This window comes from Cyprinus carpio, chromosome A21, assembly GCF_018340385.1.
Source record: "Cyprinus carpio isolate SPL01 chromosome A21, ASM1834038v1, whole genome shotgun sequence".
Lineage (NCBI taxonomy): Eukaryota > Metazoa > Chordata > Actinopteri > Cypriniformes > Cyprinidae > Cyprinus > Cyprinus carpio.
The window spans coordinates 10,081,201-10,101,455 of NC_056592.1; the positions used below are offsets into that span (position 1 = coordinate 10,081,201).

General features: G+C 38.3%; 1 protein-coding gene across 1 annotated transcript in view; it reads right to left on the reverse strand.

Moving 5' to 3' along the window:
• Positions 1-326: 326 nt before the first annotated feature.
• Positions 327-20,255, reverse strand: part of LOC109086165 (NAD(P) transhydrogenase, mitochondrial-like) — a 35,532-nt gene continuing 15,603 nt past the window's right edge. Inside the window, 12 exon segments of the mRNA XM_042711440.1 lie at positions 327-1,882; positions 3,540-3,655; positions 3,739-3,852; positions 5,433-5,437; positions 7,516-7,597; positions 10,090-10,249; positions 11,197-11,376; positions 13,509-13,668; positions 14,740-14,974; positions 15,451-15,646; positions 16,918-16,991; positions 18,351-18,506. Of these exon segments, the coding sequence (XP_042567374.1) occupies positions 1,742-1,882; positions 3,540-3,655; positions 3,739-3,852; positions 5,433-5,437; positions 7,516-7,597; positions 10,090-10,249; positions 11,197-11,376; positions 13,509-13,668; positions 14,740-14,974; positions 15,451-15,646; positions 16,918-16,991; positions 18,351-18,506 (1,619 nt within the window). The 3' untranslated portion in view covers positions 327-1,741.

Sequence of the window (20,255 nt, forward strand, 5' to 3'; positions counted from 1 at the left end):
ATAACTCTTTGAAGCACTTTGCCATCAATCCCTCACCTCTTAAGAGAAACTGGGAGAAGGTGCGTGAAGATACCATCATGTCTGAGTGCCACTTGTTGCAAAGGTGAAAGAACCCACATGGACTTGAGATAAGAGGAAACATCTCCACCCTTAACTCCAGACATAAATGAGGAAAAACTGACAATGGGTAATCACTGTCATTTGTGCACAGATATTCCCTCATCAGAAGAAGCAAGTGGTTCTTCAACAGCCCAATCTAGGCATTGTGGTGCCCGCAACACTGAAGGCATGCGATATTGAGAAATGAATGACCGTTCGTGCCATCGTTCTCTTATCAGGATGTTTATTAAGAGGGATGCTCTGTGATACAGTGGAGAAAGAAAAAACATTTCACAGTATGACATTAATTCATCACCATGGCACAATGAAACATTTGAAGACTCTCCCTCTTCCCTCCCATGTATTGCAGCAAAGCAGAATTTTCAAAGCATCGTTTCTATGCAAGAACCTGTCTATACAAAAACATCCTGAAGGAGTGGGAGGGAATGCAAAACCCTGTATTAAACCGAACGATGTTCGATAAATACTTTCTTACCCATGCAGCAATTGATTACAACTGACTTCTTTTTCACATATTAAAACATTCCTGAATCCGATGAAGCATCTAAATGGCAAAGAATGGTGTACCACCTTCCTGCATCCACAAAATCTACATCAAGGAACAATCTACATGCGCCCCATACAGCCCTGACATTAGCAGAGGAGTGTGTGATTGGGGAGGTGAGGGATTGTTTTGGTCGAATTGAAACTGTGGAGAGGTAGGATTGTTGTAATGGTCAGTCTTGGTTCCTGTATCTCATAGGATATACTCCATTAGGTCCCGGTGGTTAAGTATAATACATGTGTTCAAATCTCTGTAAAATACTGTGGAGGATTACTGCTGGGAGCAAATTAGGAAGGACAACAGGGCAGATATACAGTGACTACTCATACTAACCTCACCGCTATGGTGACATTCACTTGAATCAACAGTGGTTGGGGAATACAAATCATTTTATGGAGGAGCCACAGGTTTTTGGGATTCTGTTTGTAAATCATCAGTGATATTAGCTAGGACTTCATCTCACCAGCAACCCTTCAAAGCTTCATGCTATTAAGAGAAAATTTGCATTGTTTGGATATGGTCCTCTGAAGCTGCATCTGAAAAAAGTTGATTCCTCACTTGGAACAACACCATATACCACCAGCTGTTCACTTAATGCACACGGCAAATAAACAATGAAGCAAGAAAAAGGTGAAAAAAGCATACAGTTTAGAGTTGTTTATGGCTTTCAAACAAATTAGTCATACGTATGCTTACACTATCAAAATTATTTTTTTTTTAAACAGATTGCTGTGCTATATAAAACCTGATCTATAATACATACAAAACCAGATGACAACTGGTTAGCTTGCTTTATTAATGCTACTTAATGTGATGCTGTAATGCTTTTTTTCCTTTTAACTTGATTTGAATCGGGGACAAAAAGAAAAACATTTAATGAAAAGTAAAACAAAAGTTCTGGAAATACTGAATAAACTACCTATATCTACAGCAAAAACGAAATGGGCATAGAGTGTGTCATTAAGAGCTTGTTCCTATTAGAGCTAATTTATATCTAAGGGTTTATTGGGTTTGTTCGATCTTCTCTTTTCCGTGACTCATCTGATGCAAAGCAAGGTCAGATCTTCTGTTTCCTCTCTAGCCCTCCCGGACCTTGGCAGACAGAGCATCACAAGTTTTCTTGGCATCTCCCAAAAGCATGGATGTGTTTGGTTTGTAGAAGATAGGGTTGTCCACAGCAGCGTAGCCAACTCCCAGAGATCTTTTCATCACGATGACCTGAAGGGATGAAAGCAGAGGTTGATGCATTTTGTTTTATCCAGCAACAAAGGTACTTCATGGAATAAGTTGGAAATTTAAAACTAAATAAAATCCTGTACGTTGCCCTTAGATTATCAATGGATTTTTCCATTGAGTTAAGCCATCTTATACAAACTCTTCAACATTATTCTTGTAAAGACACTGCATGCACCTGCATGTGAAGTGGTGGAGAACGGTTTTAGGATTCGTACAAGAGGGTGCAAAAACAGCTCATGCTTCCAACATGTAATGGTTATTTAAGTATCTGCCATTTACAAAATTAAGAGTCATTAGTGTCCTGAACACCAGTTTTTAGGCTGAGCAGTTTCTGGGAAAATCGTCGAGAGCAGCGCTTTGATTGGGAGCATCTGTTTGGGAAGGAGGAACACTTGGTAATTGAATAAGTAAAACCAGAGAGGAGAGCCCTTGCCGCTGGTCTAGCTTTAGTGTTATTCAATACACTGAAAGATATTTGGAACGAAATGACCCTGAACTTGAGACTTCAAAATCAGCAGGCGGATCCTTTTAATATCATCATCTGTCCCTCAAAAGCCCTGCAGATGTTTAATGCCAGCCAGGTGATCAGGATGGCGTTCAGACACACCCATCCCCTCTTCTCAAAGAGTCACGTGACCACTTTAACCAGGCTCAGCATCCCCCAGGACAGGACAACATCCTTTTGTTAAATTATTCATAGGGCAGCTGGTTTCATTTGGGAATGAGGTTACACATGAAGGTCTTTAACATGGCTGGGAGCAATCAAGAGGGTGGATGTTGCACGAGATTGAGGATAACGAAACCAAAGGAGACAATCGACAGGGAAACTTCAGATTCTGCCGCACTATCATGTCATCAAGAGCGTCACTACATTCTAAATTGCTCGAGTTCCCTTGTTAAGAATTGGCTACACTTCCAAGTTGTTACAAATATCCCTATTTGCGTTGGTTCAAAGCTTTATACACTCAAAAAACCCTTTGGAGAAGGACAATGTGTTTGCACATTCACAAACGTCAAGCCCCAGTACTCTGAGTGATTTCCCTAGAGAAGGTCTGGCCGCAGTGGGCCTGTCATGTGGTGAGGCACACCAGCCCCACATTTTAGGGAAAGTATTGGTCGGATGCTCTGAAATGTCATCATTCCAGAACGAGCAAGTCAGCGCTAATGAAAGCAGCGTGAGCTGGAGTCTTTCTGGAGATACACCTGGACTGAAGCGTGGTTACAGAGGGAACCAGCTGTGGGGATGGGATGGAGATTTTCATATCGATCTGGGTGGGAGAATGAGGGATGGTCTATATTACAATGCTTGAGGCCAGTTCTTGCTATCTTTTATTCCAGCTAGGCCATAAAAGTAAAGCCTGATACATATGGAGTATAAAGTATGTCATGTACAGTACCGTGTAAATGTTTGAGGTCTGTAAGATTTTTAATGCCTACTGGAAACAGAAATCTTTTATCAAATTACACATTTCTTTGAACAACTGCATGTGCCCTTGCTGAATACATTTCTTTAAACCCCACATTTTTGAACAGTTGTGTATATCATGTGAAATCAGCTACCAAAAAAAAAAGTTATTTTTATAAGACTATAATTTATATTTAAAAGTTGCAAGGCATTAACAACTTATAAGATGCTCACCTGCTTGGACTTCCAGACCTCCAAAACAGGCATGCCAGCAATGATGGAGTTGGGGTCCTCCTGGGCGGCTGAGTTGACTGTGTCATTAGCTCCAATTACCAAAACCAGGTCAGTCTCTGAAAAACAATAATGGAAAGCACAGTTATGGATTTTATATCACACAAATGACACCAAAAAACACCAAAAATGGATATCATACCAGGGAAGTCATGATTGATCTCATCCATCTCCAGCACAACATCATATGGCACACCAGCTTCAGCCAGCAGAACGTTCAGTTGGCCTGGCATACGACCACCAGCCACCAGGGTTTCTGGTCCTGAAATACAAATCTCAACAAAAAAAAGCAACACACACACACAATACAGATCAGTGACCTCTTAGATTGCCTTATATACATATGGCATCCAAATAGAACACTTTCTGGTTGTGCAGGACGACTCTCCATACATACGAGCAGGAGTCTTTGAACATGGTTAAGTAGAAGTGCTTTGGGGTAGGGGTTAGGGTGTTTGTAAGAGGTTAAAAGAGAGAAGGAAATAAGCAGCGGCTGAAGGTATCTTTTTAATGCCAGCGGTAGTAAAGTGCATGGGCTCAGGGGAAATGGCTTGAGGAAGACGAGTGGATCCCCAGGGTATGTGGGCAGCTTTACGACTTCACTGTAAAAACAGAAGATCACAGCCAACAGGCTTAGAAGAGACACAGAAAGCGATATGCCTGCCTTTTTTTAACCAACATAATTTTGTGTTCCATTTTTATTTGAGGTTTACACTGTTTTCAGATTTAAAAGGCACAGGGAACTGCAATTTAACTCCCACTACCAAAAAGTAACCAAAACTAATAAGTTTTATTTCTAAAAAGAAATAGTAGGAACTTTATCCAAACTGCTTTGCACAGGACAGGTACAGTAATAAAACAATTTAAAACCTCAAGAGAGTAACAACCACACAGATTTCACTATCAGAGCATTCAGTCAAGTACATTAACTAAAGAGAGGGGCTCAGAAAATTATATATATATATATATATATATATATATATATATATATATATAATTCAATTATAATTAAAAACAGCCACAGACTACTTTAAAGCACTAAAAGGGTAGAATCAGGCAAATTCTCAGAAAACATTCACAATTATAAGGATCGCAAGCATAGTTGTGCGCCTTTAACCAATTTACCTGAGCTAAGCGGTGTTGTTCGAATTAACATGTCAGAGTTGTTTACTTTATAATTAGTCCATTTCAAGAGCATTCAAAACAATTTGTGCAACATATTTGAGATCAATACACTATTTGATTTCATATTTGTTTTATTTTACACTTCTATTGTCAATTATTTTCTCATCCATTTTTTAAGGCCGCACTGCCTTGGAGAAAACCTACCAAACAGTTACTGAAAAAGCAGACTTTCAAAAGATGACCATTACATTAGCAAGTATCTACTAGCTGAAAAAAAAAGGAAAAAAAAAAAAATCACATCATGCTTGCAGTTGCTTTCCATCAAATCCGACATCTGTTCATCAGTTTCCTTGACGCAAACTCATTTGTCAAATAGGAAATGAGACAAAAACATGTTCAATAATCAACTAAAAAGAAATATACTTTAGTGGAAAGGCCTTGAAATTTTCGAGACATGGGGTTTGTCAATCAACTCTGACGCTGGCTTACATAAGCTGCAGCTGCATGCGCAAAACAGTCTGGTTGGACAATGAGCCCAAGCCCGGTTCTACCATCCAACCACCCTGACTGTTCTGCTATTCCCATTACCATCGCACTGCATTTCACCACGCTGAACAAACACACACTCTGAAAATAACCGCACACAACCTTCCAGCCCAGAGGAGATTCAGACTGCTTTCCTGCCCAAACCTGCGACTCCTTTCAATTAACCAAATCTTTCCAACTCTACCCTTGAAGCATCGTTATGGCCAGACAGACAGACAGAAACTTAATAGGAATGATAAGGAGAGTTTACACAGTGTCAGTTCTACCTACAGTCCTCTTGACAGGGTGACACCCCTAGCCAATTATCCCGAAAAGAACGAGGGGGAGATCGGCGGGTGCGCTAGCTAATCTGTCCACTCTTTGGCCACCCATCTCCTCTTCTAATCAACTGCAACTGCTCTAATTGGCAGCAGCTGCTGGGCTCTCAGATCAAAAGAATAAACGAAAATTACACAAGCTTCCGGTCTGCATCTCTCCTCCACAATCACACAGTGCCCGCAGCTGTAGAGAGAGAGAGAAAACAGGAATCTAGCTTATGCGACAGATCTGACAAGGTGGCAACTGAATGAAATAAATTGACAATTGACTTTTGTTGTTTACCCCACAAGTTGCATTATGGGAAATGACACTGAAGCTCACAAGAGAGTGGCAGTTAATGATAATCTGATGCAGCATGCAACAATCTCCATCAACGGCAATGTGGTTTTGAACAAAGCACGCATGGCTGGCCACTTTGTGACCAATTTGCTGACCACAGTGGAGCCACAGTGATCAGCTGTAGCCTTGTGAAGAGCACATTCAAATCAGATGCAGTTTTACAAAGGACTGCCAATGTCTCTCGTTTGGCCTTTAATAAAATAATAAAATACAAATAGTAATAATAATATATGATAATTATATACACATACAAAATATACATTTTAAAATAATTACACATTTTAAAAAAAAAAAAAAAACATTTAAATATTAAATAGTTTAAAATATATATAAAATGTACATAAATAGCAAATTTTAATTTTAGTTTTTTGTTTGTTTGTTTGTTTGTTTTAACCACGCTCTTAAATTTGGGACTAGACGAACTACCATTGAAAACAAAGGGAAAGCTAATGGCATGCTTGGACCAGATATTATAGACCACTAAGGTACTACTTATGTGTGGGTGACCCAAGTTCAAATCTGGTTTTGGGTCAGTCCCCCATCCCACCTCTTTTTCTTCTTATCATCTCCCGTCACTTCTTCACTGTCCCATTGTAAAAAAAAAAAAAAAAAAAAAACTGCCACCATCCACAGCACAAAACAAACATTAGAAACTTTTACATTGTGTTACATGTTCTTTTCATCAATATGACAAATACTGAAAGCGCACGGTTGTTAAATCATCTCTAGGGTCAAGCACACAGTCTTTCCACGCCCTGCAACCTGAGAGGCGTCACCGGGACTGTGGAAAGTATTGCGTAGCCTGCACCTGTCGCTCTGCTCATCACCGGCTCTTTCACAGCACTGGAGGCCTGAGGTACACTGCGCTCTCAGATCACAGGGCATTACATGTACACTGGAGAGGCAACAAAAGCCCCAGACAATAGAGCAACTGAATGATGATATTCAAAAGCACTCTTTGAAATGGAGGAGTCCGACATGCAGAGAGAAGGCTGCCATTCAGAGGATCACCAGACTGACCTGCAACTAGTGAGTTCAAACACTCACCCAGTAGTACTGACAAGACTCAGACCCCCTCAGAGAGACCAAAACCTACACAGACTAAACTACAAGAGAAAATGTTTGACATTTTGGCTTGACTTTTAATAAACACGAGTCTGTTCAGAGTCTGTTTTATCAAAGGCTGAATAAAAAATAAAATAATACCACCAACTGTTATTACTATAATTATTATTTGGATGGATGAAATCCATTACAATTTTGACAGATAAATAGTTAGGCTATATAATATAATTAGAGAAGTGGAGCATAGGAGAGAAAATAAAGCACCTCTGTGAAATAAAAAAAAGACTGTGAGAGTGAGGATTTAGGAAAAGAAAGGGGAGATTCCAAGTGTCATCCAGTTCAATAATTCATAGGACGTCGTTTACTAATATGGGGTGTCCTGCATCCGCCACTGAGATGAATGGGAAATGTTAAAGGATAGCTTTCTCCTGGTATCATGGATCTTGTGGTGCACACGTGGCTTTATAAAGGTGTTGAATAACAGGTCAACAGCAAAGATTTGAAAACGACTGTAGATGTTTCTTACCTGACTTTCTTGCCCTGCTCAGACAGTGACTTGACAAGATCAGCAATAGGATACTGAGCTTTTGCTGCACACAGACCATAACCTGAAATAAGAGACACAGCATTTAAAAGAGGAACACACCTAAACAGACATGCAAAAATCAGCCGCTACTTAAATATGAAGCCTAGGAAACTCCCATTGGAAAACTCGAATGAACTCTGCATGATCCTGACACATCATTTTTAGATTTTTACTAATCATACCTCGCCTTTTTTTCAATGTGTCATGTGAATTGATTTTACCATAATAAATAATCCCAACTTATAAACAAAAGGAAAAATCTGTTTTGAGAGTAAAGCAAACAAGAGACCTGCTCCCACTCATTTGTAGTTCACAGATGAAATAATTAAAACCTGAATGACCCGCAGGATTCCAGACAAACAAAAAAAAAGAGGAAAAAATTGCTTCATGTTGAAATACATCTTTAATCTAAAGTCGGTGCTAGAATTTGTAATAATATTTCACAGAAATGTTTATTTTTATACCCTTGGTGTAGTTTGAAAGCAGTGCAGAATTAGCTGAACTGGGATCAGAAAGAGCACTGTGCAACAAAGACAGAAAGACTTATCGATACGTCACCAATAATCAATTTAGCACTTACAGTAAGAATAAAAATTTCTCACGTCAGTCAGTTTAAACTAAGCCTCACTGACTGCTGACATCTTCTGATAGGGTCACAACCACTTTCAAATGCTTCTTTTTAAACAAGCACGTCACGGTGCATGCCGGCTAACCCTCCTCGCTCCTTTTTTTTTTTTAAGGCATTTCTCCTTAGGAAAACAGCCATGGTTGGCAAACTCCAAGCTTAAACAAAAGTCTTAACTGTTTTCACAGCTGTCAATCAACTAAACTAACTATGACTACTTAAATTATACGAAAATGTGGAAATGGAAACAAGGCCATTGCTTACTCAGTGTAAAGACTGAGCAGTCAAGGGAACCCCATTCAAAATATACTAAAAAGGACAGACAACGCAATGGAGGTTGATGGACGGATTTAGCAGCAAACGAGAGGGGAAAACTGAAGTGGGTTCAATTATGTGTTACTTAGCAGTGAAGGGCTCGACAAAAAGGATGGACCGATCCTAAATCCCACCACCGCGAGAATCTAAAGAGTCTACCAACCATAAACAAATCATCTTTGCTCTATTCATGTTTCATTGTTGAGAATTCTGCAGTAAACATCAAGTTAACCTTATCTAGCTAGCCAGATAGATTTATAAAAATAACAACAACAAAAATAAATGATTACTTTATTTTTCTTACTCACTTTAAGAAATCAACATTTATTCAAAATCTGAACTACTGGCCCAAATGAAAAATACAAATTTAATAAAAATGAAAAACAAAACACACACAAAACAAGAAAAAGAGAAAACACAAAAATTAAAGAATATACAGTATAGAAACAAAACACCACAAAAAAATACAAAAAAAAAAATCCTTTTTGTTGGTCCCTACAGTGACTTGGGGGACTACAGTGATGGGGAATAAGGGTTTGAACCTACCGACTGTTATGTTACCATTTGGTGTAAAAAGTTCTCACATCCCTTTGTAGCTCATACCAACAGACCACGGTGCTCATGATGGTCAGGCCTGTGTCAGTGAACAAAGGGCTTTCTCATTTTGGCAGTGGCTGAACAGGCAACGGACAAGAGGGAAAAATCTGCATGCCTCAGAGCCTGTTGGACGACCATTTGTTTTAAATAAAAGGGCCGTCTCTGTTGTGCTTGGCCCTGTAGCCTTGTTTACTCTGGACTGCGCTGTTTATTATCGTTTGTTCTTTTCTTTCTGTTCATATTCCCACATCTAATCGCTCATCTTTTCCACTGACCTGTCGCCTTCAAGGTCTTGATCTTCTCGACCTGCTATCGGACCATAAAACGCAACTATAAAACAGTGCGTTGCGGAGAACAAAGCAGCGTGAGAGTTGCTGCCGTTGCTGGAGGCCATAACGGAGACCCATGCTAAGATGGTTTTAAGGAACCAGCCCCAAAAAAATATCCAACTCCAACTAAAATATTTGCCAACTGAACTTGTATTGAAGGTAAACACAGTTAATGTTCGTCTGACATCCTGCTCAATCAGTCAGCTGTATCTGGGCAAAAGAAACATGGCATGACCCTGCCAGAAGAGATAAAACTAACACCACCCTTCACAGCTCGCCTCACACGAACAATGCCACGAGAGGCCAACTGCCCCATCCCACAAAAAAAAAAAAAAAAAAAACACACCGAAGAGGAGTCAAGCCCAAACAGACAGATAAAAAGTGCACACGAATGTGTCTAGGGCTTCAAAATAACGAGAGAGAATTCAAGACCACCTCAGAACAAGCCCCGGCAGGCCTCAGGGTGCACTCTGGGGGGTTAGTCCCGCACAGGAGGGGTCAGAAAATTACCAGTGATGTAATGGGGGTGAAGCGAGGATGCTTTAACAGACATAACAAAGGATTGTTTGAAGTCGCTGAAGGTACGCTCCAGATCTAGTTTAAACCAAAGAGTTTCAGATGTGCAAGGCTACAAAAGGTCCCCATTACCTGGAACGATGATGATATTCTGAGCCTCCTTGATCATCTCCACTGACTGATCCACGTTGACCTCAGTGTGGGTGCCTGTGATCTCCATGGGCTTGCCCGTGCCGGTGGATGACGTGCCGTAGCCACCCAGAATGACGTTTGCCAGTGAGCGGTTCATGGCCTAATGAGGAAAAAACACCCAGAGATTGGAAATAAGGATGCCTCACAATGGAATAAAACAAGATTGTGTTAAGAAAATGTTTGTCAATATGACATTTAGCAATTATTAACAGGATATTAAGAAGCATTCCTGATTTTCTATCCTTAAAGTGGAATTTGCATGTGAAGGAAGAATAAAAGCGGGTACATGTAAAAAAAAAAAAAAAAAAAAACGTGGTCTTGAATTCCCAAGTCCCACTGGGGTACAAGCCATTAACAGGAACATCCAGTCTTTGAGATCAAGATTTTTAGACTTGCACACATATGTTCTGCAATCTAATATTAATAAGGTTATGCACAAATGATTTAACATGATATTTTACAGTTTTGATAACGGTCTGTGACATGAAATGATCCACTGATCAAAACTAAGTATTTGCTTAATTTAAAGCCATAACTGAAATGCAAACCAAAACATTACTATTAGAAACAACCGAAAATCTAGTTATTTTGCATAAATCTGAAATACAAGTTGTCATCAGGTTTTCTACTTTGAGAACATCTGGTTTCTAATCTGAGCTAAAAATAATGACAATATTTAGATATAAATTATATACTAGAGTTAAAAAGCACTAATTCTAATTCACAATATTAATGTTTTTGATATATTGGTGATCAAATAAAAGCAATTTCAAAAACTGTTATAGTACATTTATATATAAACTTACATAAATGTCAAATAATATATATTTAAATTTAATGCATATTAATGCACATGTAAAGATTCATATAAAATGCATAATATTTGAAATAACTTTTAAAGGTTGTGGGCTGGAGAAAACATTGCCATTGTCAATTTTTAAGACTAATAACACCCACAATGTTTAGACCACCATTCACCATTCAGAATCTGTTATTAAAATAGGTGGGAACAAAATCATGGAGTGAACTTTGAGACTGTGAACTTACCACACACATGATGTAGGAGAGGATGGCTCCAGAAGAGCCAATGAGAGCCCCTACAATGGTCAACAAGTTGTTATTGAGCAGGAAGCCTTCAGCGCACAGGGCCCAGCCGGAATAGCTGTTTAGCACTGTGATCACCACGGGCATGTCAGCCCCTCCGATGGCGGCTGTCAGGGTCAGGCCCTACAAAGAAAATGAAAAGCAGGGTTAGAAAGAGGGTCAGAGAGAGAAAAAAGGGTGGAGATCAAAGGTTACGGTGATGACAAGTGAGCAAAGCACAACAGTAACTCGATTCCATCTTTTAAACAAAAAGAAAGTCCAACAAAAGAAAAATCACAAGCCTGAGGTATGAGCATTGTACACAAGGTTCGTTTTTATAAAATGAAATGCGATCTAGTGCAAGCCAGAGCAACATATTTCACACAGATTTGGTTGCAATGGGCTTCAATTAAGGCATGAGGTGTTTGTCAAAACACAGTATTCGTTTCACACGTCCATGATATCATCCCTGTATTATTAAACAATGTACCTTCCTCAGGGAAAAGGCCTAAACAAAGCCAGCTACCACACATCATGTAAAAAAATACCTTCGAATAAGCAAAAACACGGAACCGTGAAGAATAATCTGTGTAAAAAGAGCCAGACACCATACTGCAGGTGATTGTTTATCTTTATGGAGGTAAAAGGAGCAGTATAAAAATGTCAGCTTCCTGATTATTGACAAATGACGTAAGCTTCATGACGCCAATGTTTACTAAGACTCCGGAAGCGTTCCCTCCAAATTTCATGATTGTGGTTTACTTCTATCTGTCATCATATGGTGGTGTGCTCTTATGGATTATATAAAATAAATAAATAAATCTAAAAGCAAAGGGATTTAGGTTTCACCAGCTGCAGGGTGTACCTATGTTAGTTCTGAAACGCTGAACAGAATTTGTATGTGTTGTAGTTGCACACAATCTTATCAAATTCTGACCTCAGTCAAAATTTTAATCTTTACATCCTCATATCAAAACTAAGTGGAATACTTAACCGAATGTGCAATTTTATAAACAACTGTCCCTACTTAAGATAGTGGCAGGCCAATATATTGGCTGATGGAGCATGTCATATTTGGACATTTTAATATGCTGATTTACAGAATTCTTTCATGCATCACTTCCAAATCTAGTCTGGTCAACGGATGGTGCACATTTTCTGTTGTTTCAAACTTTAAAAGCTTTATTGTCTATCCCCAATGAGGTAGAAAATTGTCTTTAGACAAAGGCTCAACCAACTAACAATACAAATAATAAATCACAACAAAATGAAATTAACGAGTTTAATGAATTTAGAATAAGTACTGTGCAAACCGTTTTACTTTACTAGCGCACATTGCTATTCTTGATGTAAACAATTAAACCGTGCAAGTTAATCCGCTGAAAAAAAAAATTGTTTGTCTTGGTAATCTTTAATCAAAATCTGAACATTTACTTCCTTCTCTGATGACGTCAGTTTGATGGCTTGGGCAGAACATCCTTAAAAACACACCCCTCCAACCGTTAGGTTGCTATGAGTGAGAGATGAGGAGAAGCGCAAAAATAAACCACGCCCTCTACTCAATATTCCTTTTCAGCTGGAAATACGTCACTTCACTGAAATAAAGTCGGCAGGTACTTCTGGTTCACACGGACTTTAATGACTAAACTGTATATTTAAACAAATATACAGACATACATACAAGAGACTAGAAAAATGCAAAAGCATGTTTTCTTCCCCATTATAATTTATCTGCATAATTTCACAGAAAAGTGCAAAAAAAGGACTTTAAGCCATACATACTTAAAAATTTTTATTACTATTATTGATTATTACTGATTAGTTTTGATTAGTTTTAAAATTAAACATTTTGGCCAATATCTCAAATGATGCTAATTTTAAATTAACATTTTATTTAAATTAAAATATTATGTGAGCCATCAGCTACCAAGTCATTAACCAAAAAAAACCAAAAAACAACCACAATAAAAAAGTAAATTAATCCTACCAAAAGGAAAAAAAAAAAGCTTCTGAACCACCCAGCAAGACTTAAGAAATTTATAAAAGATAACCTGGCCATAAAAATTAAATTATGTGAGCCATCAGCTACCAAGTCATTAACCAAAAAAAAACAAAAAAACAACCACAATAAAAAAGTAAAATAACCCTACCAAAAAAAAAAAAAAAAATGCAAAAAGCATCTGAACCACCCAGCAAGACTTAAGAAATTAATAATAGATAACCTGGCCAAAAATGTTTAATAAATACAATTTTGAAAGCCTGTGTGAATCCCTTACCATGACGGCAGAGAGTGCAGACACGGAGCCCAGGCAGGTCAGGCCAGTGGTATAGCTGGGATCGAGCATGTAGGGGATCATGCCACCCACACTGGCTGCCATGAGGGAGGCGTTCAGCGCATGACGACCAGGAAGCATAAGGGGAGCTGAGTACACCAGAAATACGAAGAAGACGAATTAGAATAACAACACAAAAACAAAAATTCCATTTCCACACACGACAACATGTGCTGTTTGGGAACATGATGAGTGAAATAAAATTAGTGTTAGAATCATCCTTGCAAAAAAAAACATTACATGAATCTTGCTTAAACAACATTAAATTCACTCTTTAACCATCTTCTAAAGCGCTCTGTAAACTATTATAATATATACGAGACATATCATCAGCCCAAGACAAGTATGTGTGCACAGGAAAAACTCAGTAGGAGCTGAATCAATAACTCTTTAGCATCAGCTGCGTAACAAGTTAGCAATACTGCTGGATTGGGTAATTATGTACAGTACTCTACACCGGCCCCCTTTTTAGGCTGAAAGAAAAACTCACAAGGATAAAAATGAGACTTCTAATCTGTTTTATCAGTGCAGGCCTGCAGGCTTCAGAGCAGTTGTAGTGGTTGAGGAATGGGAAAGCTCCTGAAGATAATGCGTTCCAGCTTTGAGGGACAAGTGGAAAATGACTAGGGGGCGGAGAGACTAATTAATGCCAAATTCTGAGAGGTTCCGCCTGGCCAAGCTTTAAACATGAGGCATGTGTGGTACCGGTGGGCCGGTGAGTTAACAAACAAAGCTGCACCAGACAAGGAGGACCTGGACCCACAACATGGGGATTTCTAATAGGGCTTCACGATTAATACAAATAAAACTGAATCACAATATCAGATCGAAAAGCCTCTCATTGAATTAATTTAATGTAAGCGTTGCATATTTCAGAGTGAAGCGTGGCACTGTGCTCTTTTACATGTGATCAGCACATGATCCTGTGTGTTTTAGTATCTAGGAGCAGTTCAGTTTGCAGTAAATGTCTCTGGACCACAGTGACTTTCATTGTATGCACAAAACAACATAGTTGTTTGAACTCCCTGACATTCATTTTGCGAACATAAACTGTTCTTCAAAATATCTTCTTATGTATTCCACAGAAAAAAAAAGTCAAACTGAATTATGACAGAATTATCACTTTCGGGTGAACTATCCATTTAGTTGTTATTATATAACCAAACAAGCAGGACCTTGAAGTTTGCCATAAGCCACCAGAGATCCGCTGAAGGTGACTCCACCGATGTAGGTCCCCAGGTAGGCCACGATCTTGGTGAGGTTGGCCGCAGGGTCGGTTGCAAAGTGGGGATATTCCACCATGTACTCTGCCACGCAGGTGAGCACGGCCGCCAAACCCACCAGACTGTGGAAAGCGGCGACCAGCTGCGGCAGGTCCGAGATCTGGATCTTCTTGGCGATGGCCAAACCTGCGAACACATCCGATGAAGCGGTGTGTGTGTGTGTGTGTGTGTGTGTTTTTGTTTGTTTGTTTGTGTCGTTGTTTTTAAAGAAGGTGTGTGTGTGTGTGTGTGTGTGTGTGTGTGTGTGTGTGTGTTGAGGTGAATCTGGAGTGCAGGTTGGGGGAAAGAGTGTGTAGGGGGCATGTTTGGGGCAGGCTGAGACCTCAGGGTGGAAGCATCTGGAATCAAGCAGACTTCTGGTTTGAGCTGGGGCTGGTCGGGACGGTTTAAACTACATTCCAGCAGGTTTCCAGGAATAATTAGCAATTTAGATTAGACATGACTGGCTTCAAAGCGTGATACCGTGCTGTGTGACTCACACGACCTGATGACCATTACCTGGCTTTGCGGGGAAATAACAAGTTCATTTGCCATTTACATTCACACACTTCGAGATTCAAAGGCCACTGATTAAAGAAGAAATGCACGCAGACAGAACTCACCAGCAGTGCCACCCACCGCCATGGCCGCACTCATCTGTGCCATGAGCTCAGGGGAAGGTTTTAGTGCTCCGAAAGTTGCGGCAATGCCACCGGCTACTCCGATCATGCCCAGGGCGTTACCGAGACGGGCCGTGGACTGGGTGGACAGACCCGCCAGAGCTCCCACGCAGCACAAGCCAGAGCCCAAGTACATCATCTGCCAAAGCAAAGGTTTATAGGGAGTGAGGAAATAAATCTTCCAGAATCCATTCCTCTTTTACACAACTACAGTATATAACTAGATTTTCACCATGGCCAGGAAGTTGCTATGGTGTTCTGAGTTGAAATTATCTTGTTGCAATGCATCTTTGATATTCTGGTCACTAAATTACGTCCCTCCATCAACCAGCATTATTTTAGTATTATTTATATACACCATTACACATATTATATAATACAAGATATATTTTCAGTTTTCATTTTAATTTTAGTTTGTGTTAATTTGTTATTCTGTCATTCGTTGTTATTATTATTATTATTATTATTATTATTATTATTATTATTAATAGTTCTATTTAGCCTTAATTTATTTTTATTTCACTTAAATTATATTAATTTCAGCACTACATCATAAACAAAAAAACTAAAACGTAAAAAAAAAAATAAAAAAAAATTGAAAATAAATAAAAAAAAAAGTTTAGAAATAAATAAAAAGAGTTTAATCAGATAAAATAAAATTAACACCGTCTCCACTGTAACTACATGCAACTTTTATAATTTAAAATTTTTTTTTTTAATTAACATTTTATTTTATTTTTTTTTTTTTTAATTTATTGTATTATTTTGTTTTTTTTTTTTTAATTTTTAATTTATTTTTTTTTTTTTTTTTTTTTTATTTTAATTTTTTTTTTTTTTTTTTTTTTATTTTTTTTTTATTTTAATTTTTTTTTTTTTCCTTATAATTATAAGTTAAAATCTGAAATTACAAGAATTTTATTGTGTCTCCACTGTAACTATATGCAACTTTTTTTGTCTGTTATCATCTGCTATATTGAGAAGTGTAAGGTTGAACTTAGCTGAGTTTATTTCAGGTGTAATGCTGAGATCATCAAGTTTCTTAAAACAATTTGCAGAGCAAGTCTTAAATTGAAGGGTGATTGTGCTTTCTCTATCGCTGGCCCAAGACTGTGGAATAATCTGCCATCTGATGTTAGATTTTCCATAACTCTTAATGTTTTTAAGGACTTTTTAAAATCATATTTGTACTCTCTGGCATTTTAGTACATTAGTATATGGATATTTTTGTGTTTTGTCTTGCTGTTCTTTTGCTTTCTATTGTAATGTACACTACTTTGGAGCTACTGTGTAGCCTGTAAGGTGCTATATAAATAAATAAACGAACTAATGAACCAAAGTAACCTCATGATTCGAGGCAAAATTCAGGTCCAAATAGTGCAGAAGAGTTGCAATTATTTAATGCAGCCTTACCTGTTCAATGTTGTAGCCGCTTTGAAGAGCCACCCCATAACCTCCAACAAACAAACCAGAAAAAATAAAATAAAATTAACTCTACACTATAAGATCACCGCTCAAACAAAACACAACAAACACCCACTAACCAACAAACAAATCAACAAAAAAAAACAAAAAGAAAAAAATAAAAACACAGTACACAAGTCATAAACATTATAGAAAATGTATATATATAACTTTTTTTAACATCAAGTAATTTAAATGTGTAAAAGATCCTAATTGAGTTGCAGAAGGACGACATGAAGAATGACGGGAGCCACTCATCTGCTGCTCATTAGCGAAGTATTTTTAAACTGCCATGTGATTGCATTTACATTCATTTTCCTGGCTTACGCTGTCCTAGCCAAGCAACTTACTAGGACGATTACCAAACCAAAGCTTTTCATTCGAAACGCAGACAGATATCCAGTTTCACTTAAACCTTAGTGACCTGTTCCTCTGAGGATCCCGGTGAAATATTTAAACTCAGAAGTAAATGCACTCAGACGAGTGAACACAATGTATACAGCATTAGAAAGAACGTTCCGTTTTCCCACAATTAAATGTGAAGGATTTCCAGACATTACAGCCGGGCCAAAGAACAAAATATGTTTTCATTCCTGTCATTAATGGAGCAGGTTCACCATAAATTCCTTGTCTTTTATTGAAATTAAATTGGAAAGGGCAATTGTTATTTTTTCCCTGTATGCACTTGTAACAATAAAAATGGTCAAAAAGAGGATAGGAAAAAGCGACCAGAATGTCCATATTTCTAACTCTAAGGTTTATGGGTAATGGGACTGTGGGACGAAACACCGTGTATGAGGAATGGAAATAACAAAAACCATCTTTCAACTGAAATTAAACACCTGCCTTCTGAGAAGATAAATATATAAATTCAGACACTTCATGTGCGCTGGAACACATATCAAACAGCTGTTATTGTAGCATGATGAAAAATGTCTGTAAAAGCCTAGTAGCATGCCATTAAATCACTAACTCACCCTCTGACCTGGACTGGTGTCTTGGTGTCCAACCGTACCAAGACACAAAATGAATGGGTCAATGGTTTCAGGATGGCATTTTGGCCAACTGCCTGATCGAGCCATTTTTTTCCCTTTTCCTCATTAATGGCCCTATTGGTTGATTTTGAGCAGAGACTGATTTATAACATTGCCGAGGCTCTTTGAAGCAAAAACTGCCGTGCTGACATTTCCTGTTTCAGGTGTGAGGCTGACGGACTAAACTATTCCACCTGGAAGGAACAGAATATGCCGCTCTTCTCACGAACACAAGATGCAGGGCAGCCAGAGGGCAGCGAGCGTCCCGAGCACAGAGCCCTCACCTGCTCGCATCTGTAATCTTACTCAGCTTTCAGCCTCCAACAATTTAGCAATGTTTTATCTTGCCTTTCGCTGTTGGCAGGTACAGGATCGTGTGTTCAGTGCACTCACCAGCGATGTTGACAGAGGAGATGAAAGCAGCCAGTACGGCCAGGGTCTCGGCTGTTCTGCTAGGGAGAAATCCACCACCCATGAGGGAGAGGCCACCAACAGCAGTCAAACCTGAAAACACATGGCATCCGTGTTATATCCACAAACAAAAAAAAAAAAAAACTAATATATTTAAATTTTAATACATTTTATAATATTTTAATTATAAAAAATATATAGATTCCCAATATAAAAATAATATATAAAACATTCAAATAGTAATTTTTTATTATATTTAAAAAAAAAAAAAATTATAAAGTTACTTATTTAAAAAAATATATATATTGGTTGCTGATAACAGCTACTACAGTATAATAAAAGATTAGCAACATATATTGACTGCAAAAATTGGCATTGCGTGAGAATACATCACTAATTTGAAAAATTAAAAATAATAAAATAAAAATAATCCAAACAAAATAATTAAAAAAAAACAAATTTATTTTTAAATAAAAAGGCTGATTGAAAAAAAAAACATCACATTTTATCAGAATACTCCACAAATTAGGAAGGGATTTTCAAAACAAATGCAGTTTAAAAACTATTCATCTTTCAACTCCTTAAATTAAATGAAAAATTTAGGAGCTGACAATAGCTACTACACTTTATATACTAGATACTACACAAATATTAGTGACATTGCAAAAACTGGCATTTTATCAGAATACGGCGCTATCGTGGAATAGCTATGAGTCTACAGTATGGAGAAAGATTTTTGAAGCCAGATTTAATTATTGCATCCATGCTGATTAATAAAGCATATATGGATAAATATTTCTAACAATTCACCAGATGAAATTTGCATTTGTTTCCAGATTCGCTTTGAAACTGTGACAACAAGTCACAACAAAACAAGGCTTATGACACCTCTTCCAGTCAGTTTCACACTCTAATAAAGCACAATTCCACTAGAAGTCTCACGTAGTATGCTTGACACTGGTACAGCACTCTAAGTGCTCAAAACAAGTCATTTGTAACTCATTTTGATCGGGAATCAACGATGACAACACTGGCATCCCCAAGGGAAATCTGATAACCATCACCTCTTTAATCGCTTTCAAATGCTCGATTGACCAAACCTGAGGTGGCCCTAATAGTTAGCGGTCTCTTAAGTCAATGAAGTGTGTAACTGTTGGTAAGCATTTCCTCTCACTTTGTAATTCTGAAGTAACAATTGATCACAGACCAGCTCGCAGGCCAAGAGCACGCTACCACAACGCTGCAGGAAACACAACAGACGATTTGTAAACCTCCACAGGCACGAACCGCCACACACGCAACCAGACATACAAAGGCCTAGATATCTGTAAAATAAAACCCTTGGATGAATATGAAAGATGCTGGAGTCTGCTCCAAATCCACAAATGGATTGCTGTTGTTCTAATGGCTGGATAATATTTCTGACTTTCTGTGATCATGGAGAATAAAGCGACGAGGTGTTTGGAAAGCACAGCTGTTTTAAGCAATGACACATCCATTAGGTCACCATAATGGACCCAAAAACCAATATCTAATAGCCTAAGTTCATCAGTAAAGATTCCTTGGATCAGGTGATGTTCAAACGTTCATATCAGGCGATGTGGAGTCATTCTGATTCACCAGTTTCAGGTAGATTAAAGAGCTAGAGAGGAACTCTACTCCACCAGGAGCAAAAGAGTAACTTTATGCTTCTGGAAAAGTTCTCCCACACTTTCAATGAGAATGAGAAATTCCACATTAGTGGCTTAACGTCTCGGTCACTTTTGTGAGCGCTTCATTACTTTTGGCACCGAAATAAGCGAATTCCAAATCGCTCACATTTCCAGGCCTGCGAAAGACACC